Genomic DNA, 17,378 nt, shown 5'->3' on the forward strand with positions numbered 1-17,378 from the left:
ATGGTCATTTTAAATTGCTGAAAGGTTCATATCTTTGCTCTTGAAAATTAAATAGTCATTTTAACTTGGGCTCTGAACATCGCAGCACGAAAGATATATAATTTTTCTACTGTTTTACTCTGACAGCAGTCCTAAGTTGAAATTTTGACACTCTTGTAAATAAGTCTGTAATTATAAAATTCAAATAAGCTACACAAAGTCCAACGCTTGAAACATACCTCTTTATAGATGTTTCCTGTAGGCTGTCAGATGTGACATGACACCGGTGGGGCATCAAAAGCGTTGTTTGTCTTCTTTTAAAGTTTTCATTTTCTATCTCTTCAATTCCATGTTTCAAAAGTAATTTCTGCACACGTAGTTCTTTCTCGCTCGTCGCCATTGTTGCAATGTATAATGGTACTTATTTATGTAAATAGATCCAGTAGACGTTGGTATTCTTAAGTTGGTATTTATTGGTTATAATAGGTAAAAGGAAGGTAGGTAGGAGTAAGGGAGGAGGCCCCACCGGGAGCAGCATCCAGCTGCTCAGCCCACTCAATCAAACTGACCACACATTCAAACCATGCACACAGGAACATTCCAATGACATCACACACACACTGGCTGAGCAGCAGGGAAATAGATGAACAGGATATAACAGAGGGTCAAAGGGCATGTAATGTCACCTGTTATGACTTGAACTTGGTCAGTCAAAATACATGCAAATCACCGGTTCCGTGCTTTCAAGGGGTGTCCAACACAGGTCCAGTAAGGCTAGGTCCCGCATGTTTTTTTCCGGATAACCGCTGCCTATGTAAATAGTTTTCATTTAGATTAGACAAATTTACGTAATTAAATAGAAATAATGTGGACATCCTGAGCATCCTTCAGGGGTCTGGCTGCCTTGCACCTACGTCGACCCTCACAGATTTACTTCCAATAAACTACATACTGAATACGCGCTGCTGAAGGCTCAAAGTCATTGTGTAGGCACACCGATATACTGGGAGGAAGAGTGCCAGAATGGTACAAAAAATGTAATTACAGCTACAAGGCCATAGGAAATTGAGGATGTGCGCTACACAGATGGACCTAAGGCCAGCGCTTTAAACCAGTATCTACTCACAAATTCCGAGTACATATATTTTTTTTAATTTTAAGGGAAAAGTCCATGTACTTCTCTGTGCAGGAGTGCACATACAGGTACTTAAGGATAGTGACTAACGAGTACCTGCACTTTTGTATTCCAAGCACCTCATCATTCATAACGATGGTCCACATACCAAGAAAAACATAATAACTATATTCAGTGTCCCGTTGAGATCTGAAAAGTGTTGGTGAGAAGTGTCTGTCACGGTGATCAGATGTGCCACCTTTTTCACTTTTCAACCCCTCCCCAACCCTTCTTAATCCAAACGAGCATTTTCAATTCAACAGGTCTCGCATTTAGGCGAGTTTCAGCTATTGACATTGCAAATAACCATGCCTTTTATTTTTGTTTTCGTTTTTAAAACATAAATAAAAGGCATTGTAATTTACAATGCAAATAGCTTAAACTTGCGTAAATGCGAGACCTATTGCATTGCAAATGCTTGTTAGATATGTTCTCCGGTGCATAGCTAGGCCCTCCAAATAAGATGCTTTGCTAGCAATTGCATTTCCTTCCATGTGTGTGCGCACTGGAAGGAAATATGTTTATTGTCCATAGAATGCAACATTTTGTCTCTCTGTATACATTTTATCATTCAATCTGTTTATTAACCCCTTGTGTGCTCATGACGAGCTGGGCTCGTCATAAAGGTCGCGGTCCGCCCACGCGAAATTGATTCCCCGTCTGTGCGGGTGAATCAATGAGTGGGCAGAGTCGTGACGAGCCCAGCTCGTCATTAGCACAGCTCCACGAGCTGGGCTCGTCACGAGCACCCCGGCTGCGCGGCCCCCCCACACTACTCCCGAGTCATGGGGGAATTACCCCCGCGGCGCAGGGGTTAAAGTTTTAGAGGGAAACAGTCATCCCCATAAAGAGCATAAGACATTTGAGTAGCATAGCGAGGTTATGAGGCTTCATACAGTAGCTGTAACACGAACAGTGCACAAATACCATGCATCATAAGGCACATTTGAGTTAAGAGCTCAACATTAAATCAGTTGCATAAGTGTATCTTCAGCAGCAGGTGAAAGAGGATCTTCAGTGATGACTAAACATCACAACTGGGGGGGACAAGATAAAACTGGGGGGGGGAAATATCAATGTGGGGGAGGGAGGGAAGGAACGAGACCAGAGCAGAATTGATTAAGTCCCGTGTGGTGGCTAGAGGGATGAGAGGTCCCTCGTCGGGTCCGCGAGGCGCCTGATCGAGGAGTCCCTTGAGTGTATGCCAAGAGAGCATCCGCAAAAAGCTGAGGGCTCACAACCGAGGGGGCGGGGGGGTGTAGCAGGAGTGTTCTACTTTGGAGAAGTGATGGATGAGTGGCTGCCAGGTGTGAGTGAATTCAGTGCCCGTCAACAGTTCCATTGCCATGATATGCCAAAGGTGCATTGGTTTGCCTTGCTGCCCCCAGCATCTGCACAATGAGAAGCCAGTCAGAGTGAGTCATGGCAGTGAGCCGAGATAGCCTGATGCCCAACAGGATCACTGTGGGGGAGCTTTGTATGGGGAATCCCACAGTATCCTTGATGTGGCTTAAGACCTCCTTTCAGAACATTGTCAGGTTTGGACAGGTCCACCAGATGTGAATAAAGCCCACCACCACTGTCTGGTATCGCCAACAAAGAGAGGAGAGAGTCAATAGCATTTTCTGCAGGCACACAGGAGTATAATACCAATGCTTCATCAGTTTATAAGCTGATTCATGTTGGAGGATACTCTTGTAGATTTTGGAAATATCACGCCAAAATTGTTCCCAGCGTTCTGGAGTTACCTCCTCCCCCAAGTCCCCAAGTCTGCTAACCATTGCCTCTGGTATGTGTAGGGTAGAGTGGGGATGAGTGCTGTAGTACCTTATATGTGCTGGAGATTAGGCCGCTGGTCCCCTCGAGGGCCCTCGAAGGCTCGGACCAGGGCCTCAAAGGGAGTAAGTGGTCTGGCCTGGTTGCTCCCTGAGTATAGATGGGGGTGAACAGCCAGTGTCGGAGTTGGTAGTACTGTAGACTGGAGGATTCTGTGATATGAACGGATTTCTTGCATTGCTCAAAAAGTTTAAAGGTGTCCCCCTCAAAGAGATCATGAATTGTGCTGCATTTGCCCTTCCCCATGAAAGAAATGAATGTGATTGTAGGGCTGGAGGAAACATGGAGTTGCGAACCACAGGAGTATTGGGGGAAGGGAAGGATGTAAGGCCTCTGGGAATCGTTATTTTGTCCCAGATGTCCAGTACTGTTTTTGTGGGGGTTACAGGGGCGGTACGGGGTCGAGCCGACCTGGGGGGCAAGGCCAGATCCCATAGGGACATGCCGGCGACTGCACGGTCCATGTGGAACCAGTGTTTTTCACTTTTGCGAACAACCTATTCCGATATAGAGCGAAGGTGGGATGCCCAGTAGTATTCCAAGAGGTTGGAGCAGGCAAGGTCCCCACTGTCTCGGGGTAGCATGAGCAGTTTGTTGGAGAACCGCAGATGACCTTTGCCCCATATAAAGGAGTTTAGGTCATGCTGTGGGCCTTGGATGTCTACCCGAGAATTCAGTGTGGGTAGGGTTTGGAACAGATACAGTATTTTTGGTAAGAGTGATATTTTGATCGCATTAAGGCGGCCAAGCCAGGATATTGGGAGTTTTTTCCAGCAGCGCATGTCTTCCCGGACGTCTTGCCTGCAGGTTGGCCAGTTTGCCCGAGTCCATGAGGATAGTGACAGGGTCAGGTTAAGGTTCAAGTATCGGATCAAGTGATTGGCCTAGTGCAAGGCAACAAGGGATTGAAGCTTTTGTACCTCTGAGGTTGAGATAGTTAGGTTTAGCGCTTGGAATTTGGCCATTTAATTTTAAAGCCCGAGGCTTTTTCAAAAGGGTGAAGGAGGGAGGCTAGCACCAGTAGGGATGAGCTAGGGGCAGTTGGTGAGAGTAAGAGATCATCTGAAAATATGGACACTTTGTGTTTGTGGCCTCCAAAGTAAATGACGGCTATACCCACCGACTGGCGTATTGCGGTGGGTAGGGGTTCTACCGCCAGGGCAAAGAGCAGGTGAGAAGGCGGGCATCCCTCCCTGGTGCCCCTGTGCACAGAGATCATGGGGTGAGTCGGCTGTTGATAGGAATCCGCGTTGTGGGGAAGACATAAGATGCAATGAGTTTGGCGATCATGACCGGACTTTGGCCTATTTTGTGTAAGATTGCATTCCGAAATTTCCAGTCAACGCAGTCAAAGGCTTTCTCTTCATCCAGGGACATCAGGCAGGCCGGAATATTCCGGTGTTGGACCTTGTCAAAGATATGGCAATTTGGCGGATGTTGTGTGCCCTCTGGTAGTGATGGATGAACCCGACCTGGTCCGGATCTATCAGGCTGGGGAGGTAGGCTTCAAGGTGGTTCACCAGTATCTGGGTGTAGATCTTGGCATCCATATTGAGTAAGGCGATAGGTCGGTATGATATGCAGCGAGTGTAGTCTTTTACCTTCTGCCTCCGACATCGTAGGGGTGAGGCCCGACATTTTAGAGAAGGTGGTAAATAGGTGAAGGAGGTGGTCCTGAAACCGGGGAAGAAAACTGCGGTAGAAAGAAATGGGGAGGCCGTCTGGTCCAGGATTTTTCCCAGTCTGGAGTTGTTTTAGTCACCGGTGTAGCTCATCTAAGGTGATAAGGTCATCCAAAAGTGTTGCATGTTGTGGGCTAATGGGTTCCCAAGGGCAAGTGTTGAGAAAAGAGTATATCTCCTCTGGTGCGTGGGGGGTTTCAGTGTGGAGGTCCTCGTAAAAAGAACAGAATGGCTCCCCTTTGTCTCGTTCGGACGTGGCCCAGGAGTTATCTGCTTGTTTGATCTGTGAGATGTGGGCTTTAGTTGACTGGGTATGGAGACAGCGTGCCAGGTATGACCCCACTTTGTCTCCCCTATATACATTTTAAACTGTAATGAATTAAAACGTATTTTTAAGTAAGGAACATTGCCAATTAGAAGGGACAATGAGGCAACTATTTTAAAAGACAGTAAAAACTGCCATTGCTGCACATTTTCATAAACTGAAAATGCTTTAAATATGTAGTACAAACAAATGGGAAAGAATACTGTCATGTATCTATTTCTTCAGGACTTTGTGGTAGGGGTGATTAAAACCATTCTCATGTACATATTCATCCTTCTGCACAGAAAGTGATTCTAAAGTTATCTTCTCTTGCATCATGTGTTCCTGTGAAGACACATTTTGTGAACTGGGTGAACACTTTAGTTGTTTATTAGAATTCTGTGGCTATGATGCAGTAGAACACAGAGATCAAGTGGCAGACTGCTGCTGTGGTTGGAGTATATAGTTCAGTCAGCATGTACTATTGTTTCTTGAGGAAAACTTTTGAAAATATGTAATCATTTTAGCTTTTCGGACCATGATAACATTAAACTCCTCCAGTTTTCATTCACAGTCTCCTCCATAGGAAATTCTTTCAATTTTATGTCTTCTATTCCAGCAAGATGGTGTTTAGTCATGCCTCACATCCGTCATGAATATAAGATGCTAGCATTCTAGATGCTCATTAGAACTCTGTGGTGAAGGTGCAGTAGAACACTAAGGAAGTAAATGAAGGCGGCTACATACGTTTTACTTAGTATGTCAGACTATTTTCTGACATAGATGAGGAAGGTATTTTTCAATTTATTGAAAATGTGCCCTCATTTTAGCTTCTGGAACATTAACCATAATTTCCACAAGAAAATCATAGGAGAAAAACATTTTCTCACAAAGATGGTACATCAAATCCCTGCAGACTATCAACATGTTTTACAGTGAAATCATCATAGAACTTACCACAATTTCTAAAGTTAGAACGGCACTCTCAATAAATTATTTAAATTGTGACAAAACTCTGTTATCAACCTTTCTCAATTTGTGTGGTTCAAAACTAGGGATTCACTACAATGCATTTCAATATGGCAACAGTGGTGGATGCTTACAACCCAAAAATCCATCAGGTATGTTTCTCATACCCTTACACCTAATTAGTTCCATAAAAAAAAACTAACATTCAACCTTGTGAATTCTCCCCAAATAGTAAGGGTTTGATTTAAAATAGCAGTATTATCCAAGGGAGTGAGCACTCCCAGATATTGTCAATCCAGATCAATACGTATCTGGGAGTGTCCTTCCCTCTCCCCCTTCAATAATATTACTTAACTGTTGTCCCCAAGCAACTCTATTGAATTTAAAGAAGCTCTCAACAGCCCAATGTAAAATTGGTCACATATTGTAATCGCAACAGAAGTTTTTCAATCCAAAGTTCCATGAAAGTTACTGTTTAGGATTTACAGAATTTATAAATTGACTTTTTCATAATGTTACATCTTTGAAATAACAATAGTATATTCCCAACTACTCAGTTACAGCACAATTTATTTGGTATGCATGTAGCACCCTTAGTTGGATTCACTATTAGGGGTTTAGTGTGGTGCCGGAGGCATATTTCATGTGGGCTCCCTTGTGAATGTGAGTGTTGTGCTAGGATACACTTTTAAATTGGACATGCACACTAATCTGAGTGTTGTCTAATAGACACATTCTTTTTGAGTGTTGCTTTGTAGTTTTTCACAATTGAATGGTATAGAGCTGTATTGTTTATTATTATTATTATTTTATTTTTATTAGATATCTTCTTGTGTATCTCCAATCTTACTTCATGACGTATTTTGTTTGATGATGTGTGAATTGTTGCCGACTTTGTGAATGTGTTGCAAGATTTCATGTGCTTCTGTTGTTGGCGGTAAGAGGAGGGTTTATGATCACATTTGATACGTGCCATTTCATGAGGGAGTTGTGTTGTGTCAATGTACATCATGAAAGTAAGGTGTTGCACTAGTTTCTGGCCTTGCATGTTTCCTTGCTAGCCTTGTTCAGTCTGGCAGCCATGATGTAACCATGGAATGTCAAAGGAATCACAACAAGAGGGAGTCAGTGGGATGGAGGAGGGTAGAGGCTAGGAAAGGGAGCTGACCCTACCCCTGATGGTGTGCTGGTTACTTGCCATCAATGGCCTCTGACATTACCGCCAATTATCCTCATGTTACAAATTGTACCTGCAGTCTGCCTTTCCAATCGCTTCATCAGGGAAAATGGTTCTTTTATAACACATTTTAGATTGGCAAATTCATTGTGATACATTCACTTACCTGGGGAATAATTGTTATTTTGGGTCGAAGATCATGAAGACCTATTTTTGAAATATCAATTCCATCAATGCAGATTTGTCCTGCAGCAGGTTCCAGAATCCGAAATAGACCAAGAGTGAGCGAAGATTTCCCAGCTCCTGTCCTCCCAACAATTCCAATCTGTGGGGATATAATACTCAAACATGAGTCTATAACATAATTTCTATGTTACCATGAAGTTATTTAGTTCTCTAAGTAAATCACCTATTTGATAAATTGATTTTTGATATCATGTGTTTTTGACAATAATTGGTACACAGCACAATATATGTGTTTAAAGTTGATGACCTAAATCGTAATACAGTGAGCCCCTTGTCTTTCTCAAGAAAACCAAACACTTCTACTGTACTAAAACATGTGATTGCACAAAAGGCATGAGAGGCCTGATCAGAGTGCCTTGTTTTGACAGAGACACAATATCATACAAAACGTTATTAACCCATTGGGTGTGCCTTCAGCCAATGGCAGACACTGGATACAGCTTTAAGGGATCCTCCAGGCCCAACCCAGAGGATTTCTTTTGTTAGACCTAAAGGCGAGGGCAACGCAGAATCGCTTCCATATCAGCCCCCGCGACCCTCTTCCGACCATCTGTGACGGTGCGCTGATATCACAGATTTCCACCGGCAAAAGAGAAGACAGAAGGTGAGTTCTTTCTCTGCCATACTGTGGGGTTTTGGGGGTTCACGATGCCTTTCCAGGTGTCAGGGAGGCATAGTTGGAAAGGGGAGACTCTCCCCTTTCCAGCGATGCCTTCCTGACATGTTTTGCTAGCCGCAATTCACAGCCAGTTAACTATTAGGTCACCAGGAATTTACATTTTGTTGACGTTGGCATCCCCTACCTGAGTAGCTTTAAAATTATGTAATGATTTGCCAGGAGACACCATATATGAAGGACAGGATCTACCCATATGTTTGTTTGATATAAAATCCTATGCAACCTCTAGATCTGTTCAGTCTTATTCTACGTTGTTTTATATATTTGTTCACTGTCTTAGCACTGCTTTGTGTGCAATAATTTGGAAACATAATGAATATTATGAGTATATAGTTCTTATACGAAAAATGTGAAATAAGCATCATTAAAAAATGTCGGGCTTTGTACCCTTTTACAATAACATTGGTTATGATACTAGGTATTCATTGAGTCTTCATACTTTCAAAGCAAAAGTGTTGGTGAATGAGTCCCACAGGACATTTGTTTGATTTATTACTTGAGGGAAATTAGGCACTATTCCCCAGCATGTCTGCCTTAGTTTCAATGGTAGATATGCTCACTTAGTTCTAGGAATGTAGTCCTGGGAGGCATTTTCGGACACCCCCACCTTACATTCACAAACTAAAAGGAGTTGAATGCAGTACAGTGAGTGCACTGAAAGACACGTTTTCTTGAGATTCAAGTAGCTAGCATAAGAAGGCGTAAGTATAGGTTCACCTGGCAAGTATACAGGATAAGGTAGGCCTTTGATGAGGAGAGAGACATGAATGGGTAGAAAAAACTTACACTAGGTTTGCTTCCCATTTATATTGCATAACTAGAAGGCAGATAGTCAAGGTAGTACAGATACATGTGCCACCACTTAATTTTCGCCAATGGATTCAAACCCATTGGCACCACACTCACTCTGATACTGAATTACTCCCTCACTCAGCTAAGCAGATGATTCCAAACCATGCAGAACGCAGCAGGCAGCTTCTGCCCTCAACATCCCAACATGCACACACCCTGCACCTCAAACAGCTTCACCGACTCCCCATCCAAAGCACTTTTCAAAATCCTGAAACACACTTTCGAAGTCTTGTGCAGTACTGGTCCAGCATAACTTAATACCGCCTCAGATTTCAGAAACAATCCAGACACCATTGCTTGGCTGGACTCTTACACATTCAATGCATGGTCAGGAACAGAACAAGAACAGACTTCTCCTAATTGGCTGCAAATAGGTAGGATGACCTGCCTCTACACATAAGCGCCGTCTATAAAATGAGTGCATTCTGCACAGTGGAACACTTGGCTCTTTAACTAGGTTAATCCATGGATCAGGCTTGACTGCTCTTGCGCGGGTGACAGGATACCCTCTTCGGTAATAGTGCGCTTTACAAAAACATCATAACATTACACAGAACTCTGCGCCCAACCCTACACGTAAGAATGTTTGTCCTGCTTGCCAGGTTAATCCTCCGTCAGAACTTAGTATATGTTAGATTTACTGTATGACAAGTGCATTACAGTCACAGCACTGCACTTTACAGTGGATGTGACATATGCTACATCCTCACTGAATACCATGTGTGTCAAAAGCTAACATTCTTTTTAGTTTATGACATGCTCTTTAGATAACTTAGGGCAGTATTCGCCAGCACGTTTGCCTTTGTTTCAAAGGTAGATTTGGTTACTCATTTCGAGCAATGTAGGCCTCGGAAGGAATTCTCGGACACCCCCAACTTGCATTCACAAACTGGAAGGAGTTGGATTTACCAAAGTGAGTGCTCTAAAGATGCATTTATGGTGGACGTGGCCAAGATGGTGTGCGGTTAAGACGTGCTTTACCATCTCTCCATCCCTGCCATTCATCTGGCACCCCTAAAACTGACAGCTACATGATTGACGCCAAATGAGGAGACATGGAGGTGGAATGGCTTCTACTGTGATGTTTATGAGGTGAGTCACGGCTCAGCTCCCCGCAATGGCTGACTCATATGGCGGCACCACCTACCTGCCCCTTGGCTCAGGCGTGGACTTGCTTCTCCAGACACCAGGCACCCTGATGAGGCCCTCGTGCACTCTGCATCGGACCGAATGCAGAAAATGGCGGCAGCAGAAGTGGATTAGCACTGCAATGAGGCCTCATACCTGCTCTCCACCGCACAGCTGACTCACTCCTGGCCGCCCTCTACAGAGCTCCTAACTTGCTCCTAAGCCCGGAAGCGGGCAGACTCTTTCAGGTGCGAGGTATCACACTGAGAACCACAAGTAGCAAAATGGCAGCTGCTGCGCTTCGAGGGGCGCATTGATAAGGACTACTAACTGCTCCTCACTGCCAATTTGACTTTCTGCTGCTAGCGGCCTGCCCAAGCCCCAAGCCACACAGGGACCCTCCATTAGAGAGCGACCCAACGTGAAGGAATGCCTTGAGCCATTAACTGCTGTTGCTGCATGGGACCGTTCAGCTGAGGATGCTATAATGAGCAGAGTGCAGGCCCACAGCCATTAGTTGAATACTCTTCCGGGGGCTACTTCTTCCACACAGCATTGCCCGGCCACACCTTCACCCAGACCAGTAATTATCACCCCTGGCATCTTACTACGGTGGGTCCCCACAAGTGCGAAGGCGGCCTGTGCAAATACAATATTAAGGTTTCCTGACTGTTGCCACTGTTGGCTTGCTCCCCTCCTGACACTGTTGGACTTTGCTACTACTGGCCATGCTGTAAGGGACTAGGAGGGTATCATTGTGGGAAACCGAGGTCAATTCCTGGTGCTTCTATGTAATCCAGCTCCTCCACTGAACACGGCACGTCTGCGCCGGCTTCACGTTACCTGAAGCCTGGATGCAACTGGATAGCTTTGGCATCTTCAGGTGGGAATCTCTAGTAATATGGCATTACAACCCACGCTAAATGGCTGGTCCAAGGAGTGGCCCCACGTGTACCTACGGCAATCTGATTGCAATGTGATTGGGCACACTGAGCGGTATTCGATGCTATTGAAGCACACCGGCCCCCTGGGGTCAATCTACCACCGGAGCCTGCGGTTTGAGAGCCACCATTAACTCAAGACACGAACACCTGGAATCCTTGAGGGAATCCCATCCGGCCCAATTGAAACCAACGATGCGACTTTGGGGCTAGTAGTAAAATTTGGCCTCTCAAGGGTCATATCCACATTCAAATCACCCCCACCAATTGTGTGGCAATGGGCAAAGCAGGAACAAAGAAGGACCGATCCCTGAAGGACATGCTGACCAAGCAGGTTGGAGGACAACAGAGGGGCGAGATGCCATCGGCCGGAGTGGAGCATCAGACAGATGGCGATGACCCGAAGGGGCCGGTAACTCGCTCCTTCTTGGAAGCTTTATTCGCATCCCTCTGTGATGACTTCCAGACGTTCAAGAAGAACTCACCAAATGATCTCAGGGAGGTGTGGCACAACCTCGAAGAAGTGGTGGACTGGGCCTCTACACTAGAAGACCACAAAACCAGCCAGGATGAAGAAGTTGAACAACTCCAATCAAGGTCATCCTGCTCTGAGAGCAGTAATCTTTGTTGCAAGCCCAGGCTGAAGACCAAGAAAACCGATCAAGATGAAACAATATCCGCATTAGAGGAGTCCTGAAGAACGCAGGGGGCAAGGATCTGGGCACCTACCTGATGGACCTCTTTCTTCATATCCTTGAAACACCGCCAGATCAACCAATAAAACTTGATAGGGTGCATTGAGAAGGCCTATTAAGGCCTGCTCCTGCCACTCCTGCAGATATACTGGTTTGTGTACATGACTTTAAGCTAAAAGAATGCATACTTCGCAAAGCCAGAGAACACTACCAAGTGCAATTCCTAGGACACACACCTATGCTTTTTCAGGACTAGGCAGCTGTCACAGTACAGAAATGTCATGTTTTTCACCCTGTCACAGCCCATCTACGAAGCAAAGGCATTTTGTACTCCTGGGGCCATCCTTTCTGCATTATCTTTTGCCAGGATGGCAAGCTACACAAGTTCTGCACCCTTCCAGAAGCATACAGGGCGCTGGGCATTGAGAGTCCAGATGACGAAAGTCAGTGATCCAACTCTAGGCGTTAGAGGCCTTGTAATTATTCTAGCTGGCAAAGATCCACAACAGTGCCCACAGGGGCAAAACCAGACTCAAAGACCATGGCAAATGAATGAAGAGCTATGCTGGAGATGTTGTCTGGTGACCTGATTTGATTTGATTTGATTTGATTCAGATTTGTAAAGCGCGTAGCTACCCAAGGGCGTCCCAGCGCTGATACTTGGCCTGCTTGATCCAGAGAGGGGGTAGTTTATGGGAAAAGCCAGGTTTTCAGTAGCCTACGGAATGCCAGTAGGTTGGTTTCCCTTCGGATGGGGAGCGGAAGGGCATTCCATAGCTTAGGGGTGTTATATGAGAAGAGGCGTCCCCCTGAGCGTACTTTTCTTATTCTGGGGACAGTGGCCAAGGAGAGGGAGTCTGATCTCAGCTGTCTATTAGATTTATGGGGTTTGATGAGGTGTCTCAGAATGGGGGGGCCTCTGCCGTGAAGTATTTTGTGTGAGATACAGAGGGTTTTGAAGGTAATCCTTTCTTGAATTGGGAGCCAGTGTAATGATTTGAGGGCAGGTTTGGCGGAGCATCTGGGCTTTGTCCCAGTGAGGAGCCTTGTGGCGGCATTCTGGGCACATTGTAGTCTGTTGATGACCGATATTGGGGCACCCAGGTACTGGGCGTTTCCGTAGTCCAGTCGTGAGATAATAAGGCCCTGCATTAACAGTTTTCTGGACTGGAAGGGAATTAGGGGGAGGATTTTCCTTGCTGTCCGTATCAGGCCGAAGCATGTGCCGGCGGTTTTTCTTGCTTGGACTTTAAAGTTGAGGTCTTGGTCCATCCAGATGCCAAGGCTCTTAATTTCCCTTTTGGGGGTGGGGGGAGACCCCATACAGGCAGGCCATAAGAGAGAGGAGGGAAGTTTGCGTGGGTCGCCAAGTAGAAGGATCTCTGACTTCTCTCCGTTGAGTTTAAGGCGAGAGTCGCACATCCATTTTGAAATGTTCTGGAGGCAAGTGGCCAGGTTATCCAGACATTTGGTCGACTGGTTTATGGAGATGACCAGTAGGGTGTCTTCAGCGTACATGACTACCTTTATGCCAAAAGGTGTCACGATATCTTCTAGGGGGGACATGTATACGTAAAAAAGTGTGGGGCTCAAGGAGGAGCCTTGGGGGACCCCACACTGAAGGGGGAAAACTCTGGAGTTGACAGAACCGTCGGCCACCTCGAAGGTTCTGTATTCTAAAAAGGACTTGAGCCAGGTCAGGGCGGTCCCAGAAATTCCTGCCATGTTGAGACGGTGGATAAGGATGGCGTGGTCCACCGTGTCGAAAGCGGCGCTCAGGTCCAGGAGGATCACTGCCACTGATCCTCCTGCATCTAGGATGGTTCTTGCTTCTTTGATCACGGCCAGCAGAGCGGTGTCCGTGCCCTGTCCTGGTCTGAACCCTGTCTGGGAATGACGGAGAAGGTTGTGGGATTCACGGAAGGTGGGGAGTTGGTGATTTACGATCTTTTCAGCCACTTTGCTAATGCCCGAGGGGGGAGAGATTGGTCTGAAGTTAGCCAGATCAGTGGGGTCGAGGTGAAGTTTTTTGAGTAGCGCGCGAATTGTTGCTTTTTTCCAGTTGGTGGGGACAATGCCTTGGGTGAGAGAAGCATTGATTAATTTGGTAAGGGGGGGAGACACCATGGAGGCAACCAGTTTTAACTTGTTCATGGGGGCTGGATCTGTAGGGGCTCCACTCTTCACGGAATTTAGAGTGGCCAGAAACAGCTCCGTGGATACCGGGGAGAAAGCATTAAGGTGAGGGATATCAGGGCAAGTAGAGGGGGGCTGTGACTCTAAGGGTGTGCTATGGGAGGGGAGTGTTTTTAGGATATTGTTAATTTTGGAAGAGAAGAACTCGGCTAACTGATTACATCTGAAGCCTGACGGATCTACACTGGGCTGTGGTTCCGGGGCTTTATTCAGCAGGCGGACAATGCGGTATGTTTCTTTAGAGGAATTTGCTGCGGCTAGTATTTTTCCTTCGAAATAGGCTGCTTGAGTGTTTTTTATGCAGGTTTTATAGTCCTTCATGGCTGACCTATATTCACCTTTACTCTTTGTAGCCCAGTCCTTTCTCCAGAGGCGTTCGAGCTTTTTGCATTTCTTCCTTAATTCGCGCAGCTCGCGTGTGAACCAGGGTGATTTAAAAGTACCCTTCTTGCTAGGGAGAGGCTTATTGGGGAGGACCGAGTCAAGGGATTGTTCGATCCAGGCTCGGAGTTGGAGATCCGCCAGGGATGGATCTGAGTCGATATCAGGAACAGTGGTTGCCAGTTCAAGTGACCAGGCTGCCTTATCTAATTTTGACCAGGGGCGGGATGGCGCCTGTGGGGGGTCTGTCAGGGGCTTCGATGGAGATTTGAAGCTTGAAGGGGATTAGGTGGTGGTCTGACCAGGGCATAGGGAGGGGGTCACCTACTACTAATTCGAGGATGTTCGTAAAGATGGGGTCCAACAGATGGCCCTTGGAATGGGTGGGCTGATTAATTTTTAGTTGAAGGTTGAGGGAGGCTAAGTCTTCCTTGAGATCATCCGCTATTTTGTTTGACAGATCATCCAAGTGGATATTTAGGTCTCCTAGGACTGTAAAGTTGGTGGATAGGCAGGCGAGGGAAGAGATAGTTTCTACTAGGGAATTGCAGAATTGACCTTGCTGCCCTGGCGGACGATAGACAAGAATGCCCGAGAGTGTTTTTAAGGGGGATAGTTGGATAGAGACGCGAACGTTTTTACAGTCCTGAATCGGACTGTCCTTAAGATGGCAGGACAGATTGTTTTTGAAAATAATCGCGACTCCACCCCCTATCCCGGATAGTCTATCGTGATGTTTTATTAGGTACCCAGGTGGCAGAGTTTGAACTATGTCTGGGTCCGATTTTGTGTTGAGCCAGGTATCAGTGAGGAAAAGTACCTCGAGTTCTGACTCCAACAGGAGCAGATTGATCTCTGCGCTGTGTTTGGGGAGGGACCTACAGTTGAGTAGGGCCATCTTGATCCAGTGCTTTTTAGGAGGGGTGTGTGGAGTCAGACTGTATGGACATTGAAGGCAACTTGTTTGACGTTCTCCTGGGGAGATCGTATGGAGGCAGGGAATGGGAGAGAAGTTCCTAAGCTGGAGGAGGGTTTTGCAGGAGTACATGATTGGAAGCGGTATAGATGTTGCAGAGATCCTGGGCCCAGGGCGTGGACGGGCGCAGACGGGCTTGCCTAAGGCGCACCCGCTGCGCTTCCTAGTGGGTGTGGCCATTTGTACTGGGGATTGGCGGGCGGGGCGAGCACTAGTCTGCCGACCCACTCCTTGACCAAGATGGAGACCCCTCATCTGACAGAAGCCCAAACTCGGCTGCGGCGGTGAGAGAGAAGCGCAGGGCACGTAGAGACCAGTGCGGCTTAAATCGCGGCAACAGGTAAAGTGCAGTGCAATTTTACAATGATAAAAACAGTTTTTAAAAATGACAACTTCAAAAAATTGAGGAGAGCTTCCCCGGCTTCCGCCTCAGGGATGCAGTGCAAGCGAGTGACACGCGTCTGCAACAACGCGGCTTTTATACTGGGTAGCTCGGATGTGATGTGATCACTGCAGGAGCCCCAAGCTTATATTTATTCTGGGGACCCTGGAATCCAGGGCGGAGGCAGAAGTTAAGCAGCCTTGAACCACAATAAGCACCCTAAACTCTAATTCCCAGTGGGACACTTAGTTCTTTATAGTAATCAAAAAGAGCTAGCTACTTTGATAATGCTCATGTTGTATGTGTATTTTGGGAAAACCTATTGGTTTCTTAGAAAGCCCTCACCCACCAGCCTAGTTGGTGGCATGCTTCATCATCGGGCCCCACCCGAGGCACTGAGTGTGCCTCAGGTGTGCTATGACGCCTGATTACAGCGGAGCAGGTTGTGTTAGGTGAGTGGGCAGTGAAGGTGTTTAGAGTGGGGTTAAAATGCTGTCCTAGAGGTCCCAATTGGTTAATTTATTAGTGGTCCCTAGGCAGGGTTAAAAGCAAGGCTTTTGGACGCGGTAGGAGAAACTTATGATCTCCCACGTCTAGTGTGGTCAACTAGTTTCAGCCAGGCCTTTGGTTAAAAACTGGCTATCTTCAGGACCTATGTGTGAGGAGGTAAGACAAGGGACTCACGTGTTGTAAGCGCCCTATGTGAAGCACTCGCTAAGGTGCTATAATTGTAAGAGGAGGTTTTCCTCTCAGTTTGTACTTCAGGGGACTCACTTAGTCTGTGAACTCACTTAGTGGCCAATGATTGGCCCAGACTGCGCTCTTGTACCTTTCCACAACAGTTCTTCTCATATGCCCCTTCCAAAGCGGCAGGAGTTGCTATTTTAGTTTCCTGCTACTTTTGTGGCGAGGTGGGGCCCAAACTCACCGAAATTTGGGGTAGGCTCCCGGCACATACAGTGAGTGTAGGCAGTCATACCTTGACAGTGGTTACAAGAGATGGGCCTACCAGACCTCTGGAGACAACAGTACCCACAAACTCAAGGATACACGTTTTACTCACACGCTCATATAATGTATGGATGCCTCGATCATTTTCTCGGGACGAGGGAGGTACAATCCTTAACAACATTCGAAAATGACCATGCCACAGTTCTTAGTTTTTCATCACTAGAACGGCCCTCTCAGTCTTGGTGGATGTGGGAAACCATGCTACATGAGCCAGACGTAGTTCATAAACCCAACAGAGCCTTTATAGATTACCTAGCGATCAATGACACTCCCGAGACCTCTATTGCGAACTTTTGGGAAACCTTGAAGGTCATCAAAGGCAAGGAACTTTTTGCTATTTCAGCGGCGGCCAATAAACTCCATTGTGATAAGCGAGACAAATTGTACCAACAAGTGCGGGAACTAGAACAAATACACCAACACACAGGCGCCCCTAGGATATGGTGGCCACGTGCCCAACTTGTGGGTTTAGACCTAGATAAAGCAGATACGCGGCATTCCGGCTAAGACACTCCTTTTACGTAAGGGGGGGACTGGTGCAGACGGCTATTAGCAAATAGATTGCAAGTGCAGCGACAGGAAGCAAAAGTTTACTCCCTGCATACTTCTGATTGCTCGGAGATTGTGGGCGACAACCCCATAATATCACAGTTCCAGGACTTTTTATCAACACTTATATACCCGGCAAACCATGGATCCAAAAAGTCCCACGACATACCTCAAACAGGCACGTACCCCACGTCAGAACTAGACCACCCAATTTGGACCGA

At 46.4% G+C, this 17,378-nt stretch overlaps 1 protein-coding gene across 4 annotated transcripts in view; it reads right to left on the reverse strand.

Moving 5' to 3' along the window:
• The window catches only part of LOC144784431 (multidrug resistance-associated protein 1-like), a 1,265,484-nt gene that overhangs the window by 128,998 nt on the left and 1,119,108 nt on the right, over positions 1 to 17,378 (reverse strand). For all 4 annotated transcript variants that reach the window (XM_078663181.1, XM_078663182.1, XM_078663179.1 and 1 more), the window contains one exon: positions 7,288 to 7,446. In XM_078663181.1, the coding sequence (XP_078519307.1) occupies positions 7,288 to 7,446 (159 nt within the window). The remainder of the gene's footprint in view (positions 1 to 7,287; positions 7,447 to 17,378) is intronic.

Source organism: Lissotriton helveticus, chromosome 10 (genome assembly GCF_964261635.1).
Source record: "Lissotriton helveticus chromosome 10, aLisHel1.1, whole genome shotgun sequence".
NCBI lineage: Eukaryota > Metazoa > Chordata > Amphibia > Caudata > Salamandridae > Lissotriton > Lissotriton helveticus.